Below are 16,761 nucleotides of genomic sequence, written 5' to 3'. Positions count from 1 at the left end.
AGCAGAATTTAGGAGGGTAAAGAATAGACAAAGAAAGGAAACACCAAACTCCAAAAAGACATTTACTAGCCATTTCTGGCATCACTTTATAGATGTGCCCTGATTATTACCTTTTCAATGGTTCCAGTCATAGGAGCAATGGCACCTCCCTGAGTCCCTTCTGAGCTCACTGAAGACAAGTACTTGGGTACTGGGATGCCAATTTCAATGCTGCCTTCCTATATAAAACAATGAACATAGAATCAAGGTCTCATCTCTTTATTTTTCCTAGTACACCTGAGGGATTGACAGCTTTCAAGCTATTAGTGAGAATTAGGTGCCATCAACACCTGGGTTCTAATGAAGCCTAGTAACCTAAGGCTACTAAGTCTCACTCAGTCTCATCTTCCATGACACAGAGGTAATGGCAGAGATGCCTAGCCAGGGACTGAGAATTAAAGGACAGGACTGTAGATGACATAATGGATACTTCTAGAAGTGATTTTTAGTAGCATGCTTACTATGGGGAAGATACTCTACAGTAAGAACTGAAGTCAATTTGCCATAAACATTGTAGTCTTGATATGGCCCCATCTCTCTGATGATGGACGGTCTACTCTCCATCTTGTTGTGACCCTGTCTCTCTGATGGACGGTCTACTCTCCATCTTGTTGTGACCCTGTCTCTCTGATGGACAGTCTACTCTCCATCTTGATGTGGCCCCGTCTCTCTGATGGACAGTCTACTCTCTATCGCCCAGAAGCTGAGGACTCACTGGTCATCAGGCACCAAACCAAAGCCAAGCCAAGCTCGCTCTGGCTCTCTTCTGAATGCCAAGTCATCACCACTACCCATTCACTTTCCTATTACCAGAAGCATCTGGTCCAGACTGATTTCCCAGTTGTCACCTCTCCCCCACCCCAGACTCCAAGCGTCAGGGAGAGGAGTCTGGGTAAAGTTTGAGAGAACGCTAGCACTGAGGCAGAGCCTCTCAAGGAGAGTGCAAGCTCCATTTCTGAATTCAGAGAAGAAAACTGTTGTGTCTAACAGTGAGACCCTGTGGGAACAAAACAGATAAATGGAACTAGAAATGTAGGACCGTGGCAAAGAAATACGGAGGGGGAAACATGATCTCAGTGCTGGTGTGAAATGCTTCTGGTTAATCAATTCTATCCCAACTCCGAGAGGAACATTATCAAGCCCAGACATGGTAATCTACACCTAATCTTACACTTGGGAAACTACGGCAGGAGGATTGCCATGAGTCCTAGCCCAGCTTGGACTGCAGGCTGAAACCTCATCAAAACAAGACAAGAGTGAAACATCACCATGGAAAACAGATAGATGGTGTTGTCCAGGACGATGAACTTGGATTTACTGGCTACTCCGTTAACAAAAGACTTCAAGTAGGTGCAGCCTCCCTCACTGCAAAGATCACCAAGGACTCGGAAGGTCTGATCTCCAATCTGGGGGGAAAGAAAGTCTTTAAAATAAATGACCATGCAGAGCTAATAAAAGCAAGTGTCTTTATTATTAGCAGCTTCAAAGGCGCATTTTTCAAGGGACCATGCAGAACCCCACCCCGAGATTCCTACCCAGAACATTTAGATACAAACAGCAGTAAGATAATTAAAAGAAAAAAAAACTATATATGTTATCCATATCAGCATAATGCTACAGAAAAAGTTCATTTAAGAATGGAAGGAGCAGCATAAAAATGTCCAATAAAAGTACACATCGAAGGGCTACAGAGATGGCTTAGCAGTGCCGAGCGTGTGTAGCTCATACGGGACCTGAGTTCAGTTCCCTGCACCAATGTCATCAGCTCAGTTCCCTGTAACTCCAGCTCCAGGGGCTTCCATGCCCTCTTCTATTCTCGTCAGGTAACGCCACCCAGTTGCACATACCCCTACCCTCTACACATATATAATTCAAAATACAAATAAATAAGTAGAAACTAAACAAAATTATCCAACTCCCCTGGCTATACTACATGCTGGGATTCATTTCTGAGTTCTTAAGTTCATACGGTTTTCCTGTGCCAAGGTCAGCAATGACAGAAAGCAAAGCTAGACGGCAGAGAGGGCATTCCTCTGCACACAGGCTGATTCCACGGGCTTTGGCTGTGAGGTGAAGGGACAGGAACTGGTTACAGCTGTCTTGCTCACAGAGGCTGTGTCAGAAGAGAACTTAGGTCTCAAGGCAGCTGGCAAAGGGATACATTTTCCTATTTCCAAGAGTGTTCTCTTGAATATACATGCAAGAGAAAACTCCCCCCCACACACACAGAATATCCATTTAAATCCATGTTTTCCTTTTCAATTCCTATCATATTAGAATAGGGTCTGTGTCTATTCTTTGTAAATATGCTGTTTGGGCTAAAGTGAAGTAGGTCACATAGCAGAATTTGTATTAATTCTCATCTTCCTGAAGATAAACATGACATTTACTCCACCCTGCAAGCTACTAAAACAGCTATTTGAATATCTGTGAAATCTCAGGGTATAAAAGTTTTGTCTAAAAATTCACAAATGTACATTTAGTCCCATCAGCCAACAGGACAACTGTCAATTTACTAATCAAGGAACAAGAAAGGGTTCCAAACCAGAGGCGCCAATATGGAGGAGGCATTGTGCATGCCTCCAACGTGGGTGACTTCTCGCAGCTGACCTGGTGCGGGACAAAGAAAACTGCTGGGAGATCTAACACATGTAACTGGGAAATTCATTCCGAATTTGAAATCATTCAGTTCATATGAAACGTGATATATTTACTGAACTTGTAGCTCAGTTCCAACTTTTAACACCTTCTTAAGGAGCTAGGCAAGAAGGTCCAGTGTGCAGCACCTGCTACCAAGTCTGAAGACCTGAGTTTCATGTTCGGTTCCCAGGAATCACAGGAAACAGAGAACCAACTCCTGTGAATTGTTCTCTGAATTCTACATGGGCTCTATTTTCATGAGTGAGGCCCACATAAAAGAATAAATAACAATAAGAACCTCCTTAGCATTTCATTTTGCAAATAGACTTATTTTAATTAAGGGCTAGCCTAAGCTTTACCCTGGAGCGACGTGATTTAGATTCCTTGCGTTTTCCAACAGCCATTTAGAGAAACTGCAAAATGAACCTTTTCATAATAGGACAAAGATGCTATCTGACTTTTAAATCATTTTCCCCCTCTTGAGTATGGAGCAGAATTCTCTAGAAGCCATTGGACTTGTGAGAATGTAAAACTTACAATGGTTAATGATGGTTAATGCATTGAGTACTTGTATGATATTAGATTTTATATTTTTTCTAGTTTTCCCACAACGCAACAGCAACAATAAAATAACTGCATTAAAATATAGATACGCAAAGGTCACAGAGAGAAATTTCTCCCAAGAAGACATACCAATGGCCAGCAAAAAAAAAAAAAAAAAATCCATCCTCCTTAAGTCATCTACAAATCAGAGCTCCAACACCTGACCACCTGTACCCATGAGGATGGCTGTTAGTAAACAAGGTGGGGTGAAAGCCCACAAGTACTGTGGCCAGAAAACGCCATGTGCACTCTGGTGAGAATGCAGAATGCCACTGCTGCTCCAGGGAACATGTGGTAGTTCCCCAAAAAATGAAAAACAGAATTAGTGCATGATGCAGCAATTCTACTTTTAGACATATATGCAAAAAATTAGGTGACTTTGCAGAACTACTGTGCAGTCGTTCCTGGTGGCAGTTTTGCAACCGCTGCACCTGCACAAGGCCCGCATAAGACTGGTCTCTTCAACATTTTGTCATGGATGGGGAGAAACCCACGAGTCCCCAGGCCTTCTGGGGAGGAAGAGAAGGAAGAGCAAGGGGATAGTTAATGGTTGCTGGGAAAGGGGCATCATTTTCTTAAGTGATGTAAGCAGTGGTGAGTTGCCTATGGGCAGGCAAATAGCTCTCTACCCATGCTTTCATAAGCAAGCCTAACTAACTCAGTGGATTGAAACCAAGTCAGGACAGTTGGAGGGGGCTAGTTGGGGAAAAGAAAGTCTTGTGGATGGGGGAGGGATAAGAAAGGGCAATGGAAGGGGTATTCACAATACACTGTATTTATGATGGAAATTGTCAAAAAAAATAAAGGAACGAGATAGGGAAGTTTTTGGTTTTACCTGTTGCTGGGTGGTGGCAATGGCTCCACAACAACACGCAGGTATCTGTGCCACTACACTGTACACCTAATTTTCTTAAGTTTTCTAATAGTTCTTTGCACATCTGACCTATCAATAATTTTTAAGTGTGTATAGGATTTCTAAGCCCAAAAATCTGAGCACTGCTATTTTGGTAAAATGTGTGCACATACCTGAAGGGCTTATGAGCCATTTAATTCAAGGCTATTCTTATATTTTTGGTTGTGAGCCTAGCCTTTAATGGCTGAGCCATCTCTCCAGCCCCAAGGCTGTTCCTTTTGCTAGGTTTTTATGCTTAAGGAAATCATAGACAAACCTCGTAAACAAGTCGGAAACAATACAGGGTGAGTCCCTCAAACTGCTCTGAAATAAAAGCACACTACATTCTCATTACAGTTACAATGGTCAAAGGCTTAAGGGGAATTTGAGAATGAAAATCAACCCTATTTAGAATGAGAAAGATAGGATTTGGCTCTGAGCTACAGACCAGAACCAACAAGGCTTACCTGCATGTCATATGACCCATCATGGTTATACGTCACAGCTATGACTGTATCTTTATGGAACAAGGGGGAAATTGAAGAAAAAAAAGACATTATTTCCATGTAAACAATGGAAAAAAAACTCTCCCTCTCAGCTCTAAGTTACTTAGCTAGTTCAAGAAAAGGCAACATCTTAACTCCAGGGGATACAATGTTTTTCTTAGCACAGTCTCTGATCGGGTTCAGCACAGGTGGATTGGCAAACCTTTCTCTTTTGAAAATGGACTTTGAATATTTGACATATTTTCACCTGCACAAAAAGCTGCAGTGATAGTCAGAAAATGTCGTCAACCAGCATCAAACCAGAGAAGGTCTGCTTTGAGACCCAAGTCTCCCATCTGACTTCCTCTGTGGTCTTGGCTCAGCTACCCTTTCAATGTTCCTTCACCATCTGCCACTAAGTGGGTATGGGAACGACTAAGTAAAGGTAAAAGTGCTTTAAAACTGTACCAGACCATAAGAATGTAAGGAATTATTCAGGCTGTACATGAATATGGGATTGGGTGACGACTGTTTTCCAAGTTGGAAATCAGTTTTATGTGGGAGTTTTGGTGCAGTATCTACAAGGCCCTAGGTTCAAGTCCCAGGAACAAGCATTTTTGTGATCAGAACTGTACACATTAACACCATTTCATGGACTGTATGTCCTGGCCATCATCGGATGTTTCCAATTTGGGTGTTTTCATCTTGATGTCCTCTAGAACCCTGATCAGTTATGCCCAGCTGGGTGCCGCTGGCACGGAAATGAACGTCTTTGTTCCAGCACTGACCCTCCCGACTCATAAGCTCCAGACGGGCCCAGCTGATCTGTCACCTGGTTTGAAGCTTTTCACGCTTGCCTTATGCTATGCCTTCTATGTCCAGTGGGCAGTACTTGGCTGTCAAGTTCTTTCCTTCCAGAATCTGTCCTGAGTCTCCTCCTTGCCTTCCTGATACTCTTCCTGACCTGGGCTGACTGGCTCTGAAGACATCTTGGCGCCCTCGCTGCTTCCCATCTCAACCCTCTCATTTCCATACTCAAAGTTACTTTCCTGGTAATTTGCAATTACCAGAAATTTTGAATTACAAAAATAATTCAAGCCAGAGTTAGGCTCCACACACTGAGGAATGTATGCTAATATAACACTATTCCCTGCTAAATTGCCATGACTTATTAAATGTGTAACAAGCTGTTTAAGATTCTCTGGTAGGAAATACAATAACTGGGGGAGGGAATAACAATTGACTCTGTGAAATTATAACCAAGCCTTTACTATAATTCTGCTTGCACCCAGGACACTTAAACACTTTCAATGTTTTGTAATGGAAGAAAATTGATCTGGTGTAATCGGAGGCATTTTCTTTAAAAAATTTAAATTCATAATATGTAAGCTCTCAGCTTTGTTTTCTTCCTATCCCCTATGTGTGGCTCAGCTCTGAGCAAAGGGGAAAATGGTCCAGTTGATATTTCCAGATGCCTCTTGGCTCAGGGTTGCTCCTTCCCCATACTCCTATTTATACCAGCTTCACAGTCCTTGGGGAGCGTCTGCATAGGTCTCTGAACTCAGTCTTTTGAACATAAATAGACTTCTACTATAAAGTATAAAACACCTATGATTCTCTCTTTACCCCAATTTATGAGAAACTCTTCTCTCAAAACAAACAAACAAAAAACTCCAAAAAACAAAAAATAAATAAAACACTGAAAAACTGAAACTGCTCACAAAACCACTATGGCCTCACCTTCAAGTGCTACAACACCCACATTCCAACCATATACAGTCCTAATAGCAGATTCTTACACACACACACACACACACACACACACACGCACGCACGCACGCACACACGCACGCATGCACGCACGTGCTGGACACAAAAACCATGTTACTCTTCTCAACATCTATCAACATAACTGCTTTCAAAATCTTTACACTGGGTAGGTAAAAATTCTCCACCCTATGTATTATAAACAGGCCTCACATTTGTTATTCCCTCCCCCAGTTATTGTGTTTCCTACCAGAGAATCTTAAACAGCTTGTTACACATTTAACAAGGCATGGCAATTTAGCAGGGGGTAGCATTACTTAAGTACGCATCCCTCAGGGCATGGAGTCGAACCCTGGCTTGAATTATTTTTCTATGACCTTTGGAAAATTACTGATATCCGAGCTTTGCCCTTGGTCAAGAAAGAGTAGTTACTGATAATAAAGGTGGCATTGTTAATAGCAAGAATCTTATTGGCCTGTTCTGAAAAATGCAAATGAGATAATCTCTGAAAAATGTATAACACTGTATTAGAGAACATTCAATAAATTTGAGCTATTATTATCACTGAGAACCAACATGGGGCTCTGTGAAACACGGCCAATAGTAACAAGTTAATATATAAAAATTCAAGTCATAAACATAGCATTGAAACACTTGGTCATTTTCACTGAGAAAACTGAAAATTGGTTTTCTTTTAGACTCGTAAGTATGCTGGGGCTTCCTGCCTGGGATCCTGTCCCGGTCACTGCTCATCAGCAGTTTCTGAAGACTCCTCAGAACCCTTCCAGTGACCACCATCAGAATCAGACGTCTTTGTGGAACAGAGCTAAAAGTACAGAGCGAACAGCAATCATGCTGGCTTTCCAGCTACATAGTGACTCATTTATAACTTAAAACATTTTTAATTCGAATAAAACTCAGCACAATTCAAAATACCCCTCCGTGGTTTGATGTAGACCCATGCCAAACAGCACAGTTGCCTCATCTGAGTTACAGGAGACCATGGGATTTGTCTGTTTAATTTAGGTTGCAAAGGCCACTGCAATTTTTCTGACTGCTCCGTGCATTCAGCATGCAGGAGTTGCTAATAAGACATCCTCAGATTCTGGAGGCTGCTTTACAGGGTAATATGAGTAAACACTCCCACCCAGGACGCACGGGCAACCAGTTATGCTACGGAGTAGAGCCGTGCCTGCAAACATCCTTTGTGGAGGCTCGGAGATCACCCAGTGTGGTTCTAGCAATGCCCATCTAGGCTGAGGGTGGCACGATATCACAATGCAATCACTCTGTGATATCACTCAATAGTGAGGTCTGTGACATCTAGAGTCAAAAGGTCATGCTCTCCTCAGAGACTACTGGTCTGCGGGCAGGGAGCTACTCCAACTAGAATGCCTGCTTTTTATGTGAGCTGCCATAGCTCAAGGCCATCTCACGTCCTATATCCAGCCCACTTCACCTACTCTGGCTTCTCACGCTGACTGTCCTGCAGCAGAAGGGACGGTCCCTGGCTGTCACAGGATATGACCCTCTGTGTCCTGCCTGGTCATGATTTATTAACCACTTTCTGCCTTAGGTGCTACCGGCTTCTAACTTTAAAGTGAGTTAGTCTTTACTTTGAGCCTTCCCTAAGTAGTACAGTTAAAAAAATTAAAAACAAAACTACCCAACTGCAAAGTATTAGAAAAAACATGGAGTCGGTATCAAAAGGAGCGGGCATCTGTAACGCCGTGCCCTGGCTGGCTTTCCCTGCTTTAGCTTCAGCATCTGAACATGTGCAGTGATGCCCTAGTTCCTTATTAACTGTTGAGAAGACAGATGCTCATGTGATGAGACACACACTAAATGACAGCTCTGATGACCCATTCCACATGGATCTCAAGGCACAGCCTGAGCAATGGGTGACCCTCTGCCCCCGACAGTTTTGAACACTGTTTTCTTATCTAAAAGCAGCGTTCTTAGAGCAGAAAATCTGCAAGGCAATACAGAGACCAAAGAGCCAAGGAGAAAGGCCTTGCCCCGGGCTCCTCAGGAAGCCTGTGCCTTGGGTTATGCCCCGGGCTCTTCAGAATACTTTGTCATATTCTGCTTCAGTTGTTTGCTAGGTATGTCTTACAGAATATTTTCAGAACACTTAACAGCACAGAACTGGGGAGAAAATATACACTATTAACCCGTGACCTGAGCCGATCAACTCCAACTCGGCCCTCTAAACACTAAGATCTGACTGAGCGTGACCAGGCTGGAGGCGGTTTTGGTTTAATGTGCTGTGTTTCTACACTCTGCATTTCTCTTGTGACGGAACGCTACTCACCAGCTTTACCAGCTCTCAGAGTCATGTTTCTGGTGTAAGAGATATTCAGTCTTCTCCCACTGCTGAATGAAAACGGAGAGAATTGATCTAGAAAAAATTTAAAATGCAACAACAAAATTACAAGTATCGAGCCCCCAAAAATGCATACTTTACAAAAGTGAAGATAAACCCTGGGTCCTTGCTTGGCAGCTCAGCTCTGACTGTTTTAAATTTAAGGAAGACACCCTGACATATATCTTAGGAACTTATGCATGAGAAGTCCCAGCTTCTAAGGATGAATCTGAGTGTTTATAAACCAGCTCTCGCCCTGCCCCAGTCTCTACCGTTCTCCGGATCTCTGTGTCACCGGCCCAGCGCTATGTGCTGAGGTGGACATGTTCTGCTGGATACACCCAGAGGCTGGAACTAAACTGAAGCCTTCTGGCATGGAGCCTGTGACTATGACACTTATAAATTTAAAGAGTAAAGGAACAAAGTTGAAATAGAGCAAGCAAATGTAAAGATATAGTCGTAGGGGGCTAGAGAGATGGCTCAGAGGTTAAGAGCTTTGCCTGCTCTTCCAAAGGTCCTTCCAAAGGTCCTTCCAAAGGTCCTGAGTTCAATTCCCAGTAACCACATGGTGGCCCACAACCATCTGTAACGGGGTCTGGTGCCCTCTTCTGGCCTGCAGGCATACGCACAGACAGAATATTGTATACATAATAAGTAAGTAAGTAAATAAATAAATAAATATTTTTTAAAAAAAGATATAGTTGTATTCTTTAATCTTTCAATACAATGATCTTGAAAAAAATCTAAAATCAAAGATGCTAACAACAATACTACAGTAGGCAGGTACATAGAATGACCCTGGGGCTAAAGAAATGGCTTAGTGGTTAACAACAGCAGCCACTGCTCTTCCACAGGGCCCAGGCTTGATTCCCAGATAAAGGGAGGTTTACCATTAAGTCTGGTCCTAGGGTATCTGATGCCCTCTTCTGGCCCTGATGAACACTGCATGCATATGGAGCACAGACCCAGATATAGGCAAAACACCCATATACATAAAACACAAATAAACTAAACACAAAAAATTAATATAATAATTCTAACAATAAAAGACAAATAAATTTAAGATTATGTTTAATCTGCCATGCGGTAGTGGCGCACACCTTTAATCTCAGCATTTGGGAGGCAGAGGCAGATGGATCTTCTCTGAGTTTGAGGCCAGTCTGTCCTGTTCCTTTAAGAGACAAGCCCTGCCCACTCCCCTCCCCTTCCCCCAAGGCAAGCAGATCTTCCTTCCATTTCCAGCCTGCGAGCTTTCCTTTCCATCCCTCCAGAAGAGGTACCTTCTCTTCTCCTCTCATCTCCCCTCATCTCTCTCTCTCTCTCTCTCTCTCTCTCTCTCTCCCCCTCCCCTCCCTCTCTCTCCCCCCTCCCCCCGTATCTGTATCCCCCTTCTCCCTCCCTCTCTTCTTTTCCCTTCCCTTCCATAACCCACTAAGTAAATACCCACTTTCTCTGCATGGTGTGACTATGGGTCTCTGTCTCTCACCCAGTCCTTGTGGGACTGGCTGACCCCGCCGAGGTCTCTCACCCACCTTGCGGCTCCCTACCTGGGACCCACAGCCCCTCGTGGCTTGTTGCCTGCTGCTGCCTCTTGAGGAATGGTGCTGTTTTATTTTTACCATTACAATTACGTTTAATTCAATGTTTAACATCCTGAGTAAATAATACTGGGGGGGGGCAAGTTTGAGAATGCAGATTTTGTATTAGGTTTTTTTGTGTGGGGGAAACCTTTCAATGCAGAGCTGACTAAGGCTACAATATGCCTGTGAGGTAAGCAGTTGCCAGGAAGAGGTTGGACAAGCACCTACAGCATGCTGGAGGAGAAAAGCTTGTGTGGTAACCAGAACAGACCCTTCCATAGTGCATTCTCTGACAGCCTCAAGGACCCAAATCTCTATCCGGACAGAAACTGAATTACAGGACAGGAAAAACCCCACAATAATGAAATATGGCTAGCGGAAAGGGCTCTGAGTCTCCCATGGCGTAGTCTCTGGGCAACAAGGGCACTGTCGTAGGTGCGGCGGGCACAAAGGGCACTGCCATAGGTATGGTGGGCACAAGGGCACTGCTGTAGGTGCGATGGGCACACGGGCACTGCCGTATGTGCGGTGGGCACACGGGCACTGCTGTAGGTATGGTGGGCACAATGACGCAAGCCACAAGGGGTGGTGGATGTACAAAGTCAACAGGGATCAGCATAAGACAGAAAGAACTAGCATTTGGTAGAAAGAGACCAGTTTCTACAGTGTTAAATGGGCATTAGTTGAGCTACATTCACTGCACTCAACAGTGCTAATGTGTGCACTTGGGATATACGAAGAGTTATTTTCTACACTGAAAAACATCTGCAGTACTTGGATCAGTCATTGGCAGCAGACAAGGCAAGAATGAAACACAGAAAGAGAGGCACGGTGCCTGCTGGTTCACAGAACACAGCAAGGGAAGAGGTGTGCTCTGTACCTTGGGTGTGCAGCTTGAAAGCGCTGGTCATAGCTTTCTCTTTGAGGATGAGCCCCAGAGCTGCCTGGCACACAGCCTCTTTGGCTATGACACTGTGAGTGGGCAGCAGTGTCGTGTGGTGTTGAGGGATGAAGTCAGTGTGCACATTTCCAGCTTCGAACTCTGGGTGACCAGACAGCCGGAGCAGGAAGTCCACATTGGTGCGCAAGCCGACAATCTATGGAGAGAACAAACCCAGGTCCTGCTGAATATGGAAAGAACATATTCAGAAAAGTATCTGCTCGGTGACCCAGTAAGGTGTCATGTGGAGAAGGGTCACACTCACTGTCCCCAGATTTATCACTGTACATCTGGACTTACACTTCAAAATCCAGCTAAAGAAGAGAAACAAGATGTAGGACGTGGTATAGCAAGGGTGTCTAATTGGCTCGGGTTAAACATTTAACTGATTCAGGTTAGGAAAATGATGAATGTTTAAAAACAGACACAAATGTATTTTCAAGAGATAGGAGTTGTTATTTAGAACATTCCACAGAATAGGATGACGGCAAATTCAGGCGCGAGTGTGATACTGGAGAATAACAGGCTGGAAAGAACTTCCTTCCACCACTAAAATCCAAAGTTTACACATGGATAGAAAAATTTTAAAAAAGGAATAACATCAACCCTAGTTTACCGCTCCTCAGAAACAAACAAACAAACAAAAAACCAGATACATAAAGGATTAAAGATAAAGGTTAACTATGGCTTTGGGTTCAAGAATGCATTCCCTCAATCATCCATTCCTTATTTCATTTACTGAGCAGTTTTAGGTGCCAGGATCTGACACAGGCTCTGGGGACAGGGAGAGGCAAAACAGACGCGGCCCCTGCCTTCCAAAGGCAGTGTCAGAGACTGAGGCTGGCCAAGGTGACAGAGAACATCAAAGTGTCCTTTTCTAAATGGGACAACTAGAAATAGAGTCAGGAAGTAAGCAGGGCTGAGGACAGTCAGCAGGTAAAGACGCTCTACAGGGGAGGTAAGAGCATGTCCCTACGTGGGGGCCCTGAAGGGATTGCAAGTAGAACCACAGTGCTGAGAGCCACAGAAATTGCCGCAGGTTAATAACACAATAATTTTAAAATCATGTGTTATAAATCCTTCTATGAAGGGAAATTAAGGTGTTTGGAATTTCTGTACCAAGAAAATTAAGGTGATGGGGGGACAGGGAGAGGGGAAAGAGGGGGGGGGGGAAGAAGTGGAGAGGGGAGGAGAACATGAGGAATTGGAAGTTCAAGTTGGGGGAAGAACAGAGAGGGAGAGATATCTTGACAGAGGGAGCCATTATGGGGTTGGTGAGATACCTGGCACTAGGGAAATTTCCCGGGAATTTACAAGGACTATCCCAGCGAAGAATCTAGGCAATAGTGAGTAGGGTGCCTGAACTGCCCTTCCTCTATAATCAGACTGATGACTGCCTTGTCATCATAGAACCTTCATCCAGTAACTGATGGAAGCAGATGCAGAGATCCCCAGGTCTGGGCCAAGCTCCTGGAGTCCAGTCGTACAGAGGGAGGAGCAATAATATAAGCAAAGGGGTCAAGATTGTGATGGGGATACCCACAGAAACAGCTGACTCTGGACTGACAGCAGGGGAATCAACATAGGACTGAACTAGACTCTCTGAATGTGGGTGACGGTTGTGTGGCTTGGGCAGTATGTGGAGCCACTGGCAGTGGAACCAGTATTGATCTCTAGTGCATAAACTGGTTTTTTGGAGCCCACTCTCTATTGAAGAATACCTTGCTCAGCCTAGATACAGGGAGGAGGGTCTTGGTCCTGCCTCAAAGCGACGTGATCAACTTTGCTGATTCCCCATGGGAGGCCTCACCCTCTCTGAGGAATGGATGGGGAATGTGGTGGGGGAAAGTAGAGGGAGCGGGAACTGGGATTGGTATTTAAAGTAAAAAAGATTGCTTAAAAAATAAAATAATTTAAAAAGGAAATTAGTGTGATACAGAAAAAACTGGATGAAAATGAAGAATAATTTTTTATTCTGAATAAATGAAGACTATAATGAAGAAAACTGCGCTCACTCGTACAGCTGGCCTGATTTCACTAGACTGTGTACTGATGGGAACAGTTTATCTCTGCAATCCTTTCCCTTCTGACAGAAACAAAGCTCACTCAAACCTACACTTGGCCTTGGGGGGAAGGAACTGTTTTGTGTCTGCTAGCGCGAGCCTCTGGGGACGACAAAGGGTGTTGGTATTGACCTCAGCTCACTCACGTTGTACTGATGAAGGCTGTACCTCAGTTTCGACAGGGCTGAGGGGCGATCTGCAGCCCATACCACGAGTTTTGCGATCATGGGGTCATAATGCACCGAGACTTCATCTCCTAGAATTGAGAGACACTGTCACTCGCCAACACCAAAACCCTGAGGGATGAAACAGGCAGAGCAAGGTGTTCTGCCACTTCAGGCACATCCTCACCAACCCTGCGCGCCAGGCACCCCAAGCAGTTTTATATTCCCAGAAACCAAGGCTTAGATGGACTTAAAAACTTGCCCATCTTGTCCTTAAAAGGATCAGTCACAGAGAGTACCAGGTTTTATCACGTGATTCAGTGACACCTGGCTGGTTTTCTCGGGTCTATCTTCCTTTCCTTTCTCTCTTTGAAGGTCAAGGCAAAGCCCTACTCCCTCACGTGAAACCTAGTTTCACTCTTAGCTCCCAAGCTTTCAGTCTCCCGGGCCCATAAGGTAAGAGGACCCATTCCTGTATGTTGTCCTGGGGCCTCCACAGGCACATGTGCACCAAACCACCAAACCCACAAGATAGTTAAATAAAGTGTAAAACAGCAGCAGCAGCAGCAACAACAACAACAACAACAACACACACACACACACACACACACACACACAATGATAATGCAGACTAATCTGGGTATTATGGTGAGATATATTATTCTAGCTTATTGGCAGGCAAAAACAGGATACTCACAAGCCCAGGAGTTAAACCCAGTCTGGGCAACTCAGTCTGGCCTCATCAGAGAAAAAAATAACTTATTGTGAGTTTAATTAGACTGATAGCTTTGATCTCATTTAATGTTACCTTGCCGTACTCCAGTTTCAATCCTCGTAGACATGTCTGCCTGAGGGGTGGAGAGGTGAACCAACGGTCCAGCCCCGGGCATGAAGTTATTATCAGGGTCTTCTGCATATATTCTAGCCTCAAAGGCGTGGCCCCGCAGAGGGATTTCTTCCTGGCTCAAGGGAATCTTCTCTCCTGCTGCAATCTGGTAACAAAATAGTGCTCCTCATGAAAATGAGCGTAGACAATCACTAGCCGACTCCTATGTCCTAGGATATAATCTGAATTCTTATTATACAGACCACTTTCAAACTGGCTTATCTTTACTGTCCCCCCTTTTTTCTGAGGTGACTGGCTTTCATCTGAGTTCAAGAGAGTGGCCCTAGCTACACCTTCAGGCTGAGAGATCTGTGCCATTTTCCCTCTCAGAGAGAACGAAGCATCCGAAAGCCTTGAGGATTTCCTTAGTATCCCGAGCCTTGCTGGCCCTGCACTGTAACCCCATCTCAGCTGTGTGAGCCACTGAACCCTTGTTTTAAGAAGTGTTTGATTCTAGAGGCAGGCCTGAGGCTCAAATTCTTGACTCATCAACTGTCAAGGTCCCCTACTTTTCATATGCATGATTCCAGGGCACCTCGTGCCTACGTCAGGCCCCAGTTCCTTCATTCCTGCAATGTGTCCTTGGATGATTAAAGCTAGCTTCCTTTTCAGAAGCTCCTGCAATTTCCTGAGATCCAGAAACGAAAACATCCCTGGTTTTCTTTCTCATTCCTAAAGGCTCAGGAACACAATTCCTCCACGATTTAAAAGTCCTATCAGGTGTCCAGCATTTTCACAGTGTGACATGATGCTGTCACCTACAAAGTTCATGCCTGAGAACTCCACAACAATGTTAGAATAAAAACAGCAGCACCAACAACCCCTCACGATACTTTAAGTAACTACAATTCTTTGTTGGGCCACACTCATAAGTGTCTTCAGTTGCAAGGAGCCAATGGGATCACTTTGTTATTGCTTCAGGGGGAAAAAAAATCCCTTTTCTTGATTCTAGAAACAAACACACTTGCAAGTTTTCTCTGATACTATTAACGCTTAGTAGCTCACTGTGCCTGGTTTTCTCTAGCTTCCAAGGTCCCTAAGAGTCTTTTGGTTCAATCTGAACCACCAATCATTCACCTGAGAAACGTGACAATATTGTCCACAGAAGTTTTGAAAAGACAAAGTTATCCAAATGTCATGAGTTCATCATCAAAGTATGGAAAAAATAACTTAGACTCGGTACATAAAATGAACCAAGAATCCTACAGAAATCAAGAATATTCATATTAAATACTTTCATATTTTTACAATAGTTACAGATCATGTGTGTGTGTGTGTCGTGTGTGTGTGTATGGTGTGTAGTAGACACATCAACAGTGTCAAAAACTACAACGCTGGCTGTGAATGGCTACTTCAAATTAACACCTACTCATGGGCTGACAGCAGTCTGGAAATGAACTTTATAATGGATTACTCTATTGCTAGAAGACCATGCCCCCAGCTCTTCATTCCCAGCTCCCTAGGTCATTTCATTTTGGCTAGCAAGTCTCGCCTCTAAACTCTAACAGTGGCATGGTCCAGAATGTTGTACCCTTAGGTAGACTGCAAGGCTTGGTCACGGGATCAGGATAAGACACAGCTCACTTGCCTGCAGCCCAAGGTCTATGGGGTCAGTTACCTAAGATGAAGGGAACTGATAATTTGGGGTCTGTGTTTCTACAGTGCCAATAATATTGCAGACTCAGATGCAGTTTCTTTGTTTCGTTTTCAAGACAGGGTTTTTCTGTGCAGTCACGGCTGACCCCGAACTTGCTCTGTAGATCAGGCTGGCCTTGAACTCAGATCTGTCTGCCTCTGCCTCCTGGAAGTAAAGGTGTGCACCACCACTGCCCAGCCAGTTTTTGTTTTCTTTTAATCTTACATTTTCCTGTTCTTATCCCAACCCCAAAAGTGAGTGATACCCTAAGTAGCTTAAAAGTAGTTCCCGACATAATGTCTTCTCAACACTGACCTTATTTCTGGTACTCATGCTGGGCAACAACTCTACCACTGAGCTCCACCCATAGCCCACGACTGCTCGTCACTAGGCAAACCTTCTCACCCTGAACTGCCACTCCACCAAGTCAGTTCCGGTGATCATCTCGGTGACAGGATGCTCCACTTGTAGCCTTGTGTTCATCTCCATGAAATAAAAATTGTGCTCTGCGTCCATAATGAATTCCACCGTTCCTAGCGGGTAAGATGCAATTGTCACACGTAGGCGGTACCGAAGCAGCAGCAAGTCAAGACTTCCTAGGGTGGGGGCTGGGAAGAGCTGAGTACCGAGGAGCACTGGGTGTCCTCCACAGGCTCAGGTCCCAGCACCACCCGGGGACTAACTGACATTTGATTGCATTC

The 16,761-nt window shown here is 44.3% G+C and overlaps 1 protein-coding gene across 1 annotated transcript in view; it reads right to left on the bottom strand.

Annotated features, from left to right (window-relative positions):
* The window catches only part of Mccc1 (methylcrotonyl-CoA carboxylase subunit 1), a 49,714-nt gene that overhangs the window by 4,223 nt on the left and 28,730 nt on the right, over positions 1–16,761 (bottom strand). Inside the window, exons 10-17 of the mRNA XM_087899557.1 lie at positions 16,466–16,593; positions 14,347–14,530; positions 13,521–13,630; positions 11,252–11,468; positions 8,741–8,827; positions 4,642–4,691; positions 1,308–1,445; positions 111–218 (exon numbers count right to left, since the gene is read on the bottom strand). Coding sequence (XP_087755683.1) covers positions 111–218; positions 1,308–1,445; positions 4,642–4,691; positions 8,741–8,827; positions 11,252–11,468; positions 13,521–13,630; positions 14,347–14,530; positions 16,466–16,593 — 1,022 coding nt within the window. The remainder of the gene's footprint in view (positions 1–110; positions 219–1,307; positions 1,446–4,641; positions 4,692–8,740; positions 8,828–11,251; positions 11,469–13,520; positions 13,631–14,346; positions 14,531–16,465; positions 16,594–16,761) is intronic.

The sequence above is a fragment of the Myodes glareolus genome, chromosome 20, assembly GCF_982192425.1.
Source record: "Myodes glareolus chromosome 20, mMyoGla1.1, whole genome shotgun sequence".
Taxonomy (NCBI): domain Eukaryota; kingdom Metazoa; phylum Chordata; class Mammalia; order Rodentia; family Cricetidae; genus Myodes; species Myodes glareolus.
The sequence above is the reverse complement of the archived record's forward strand: the minus strand, read 5'-3'. Positions and strand labels throughout refer to the sequence as shown.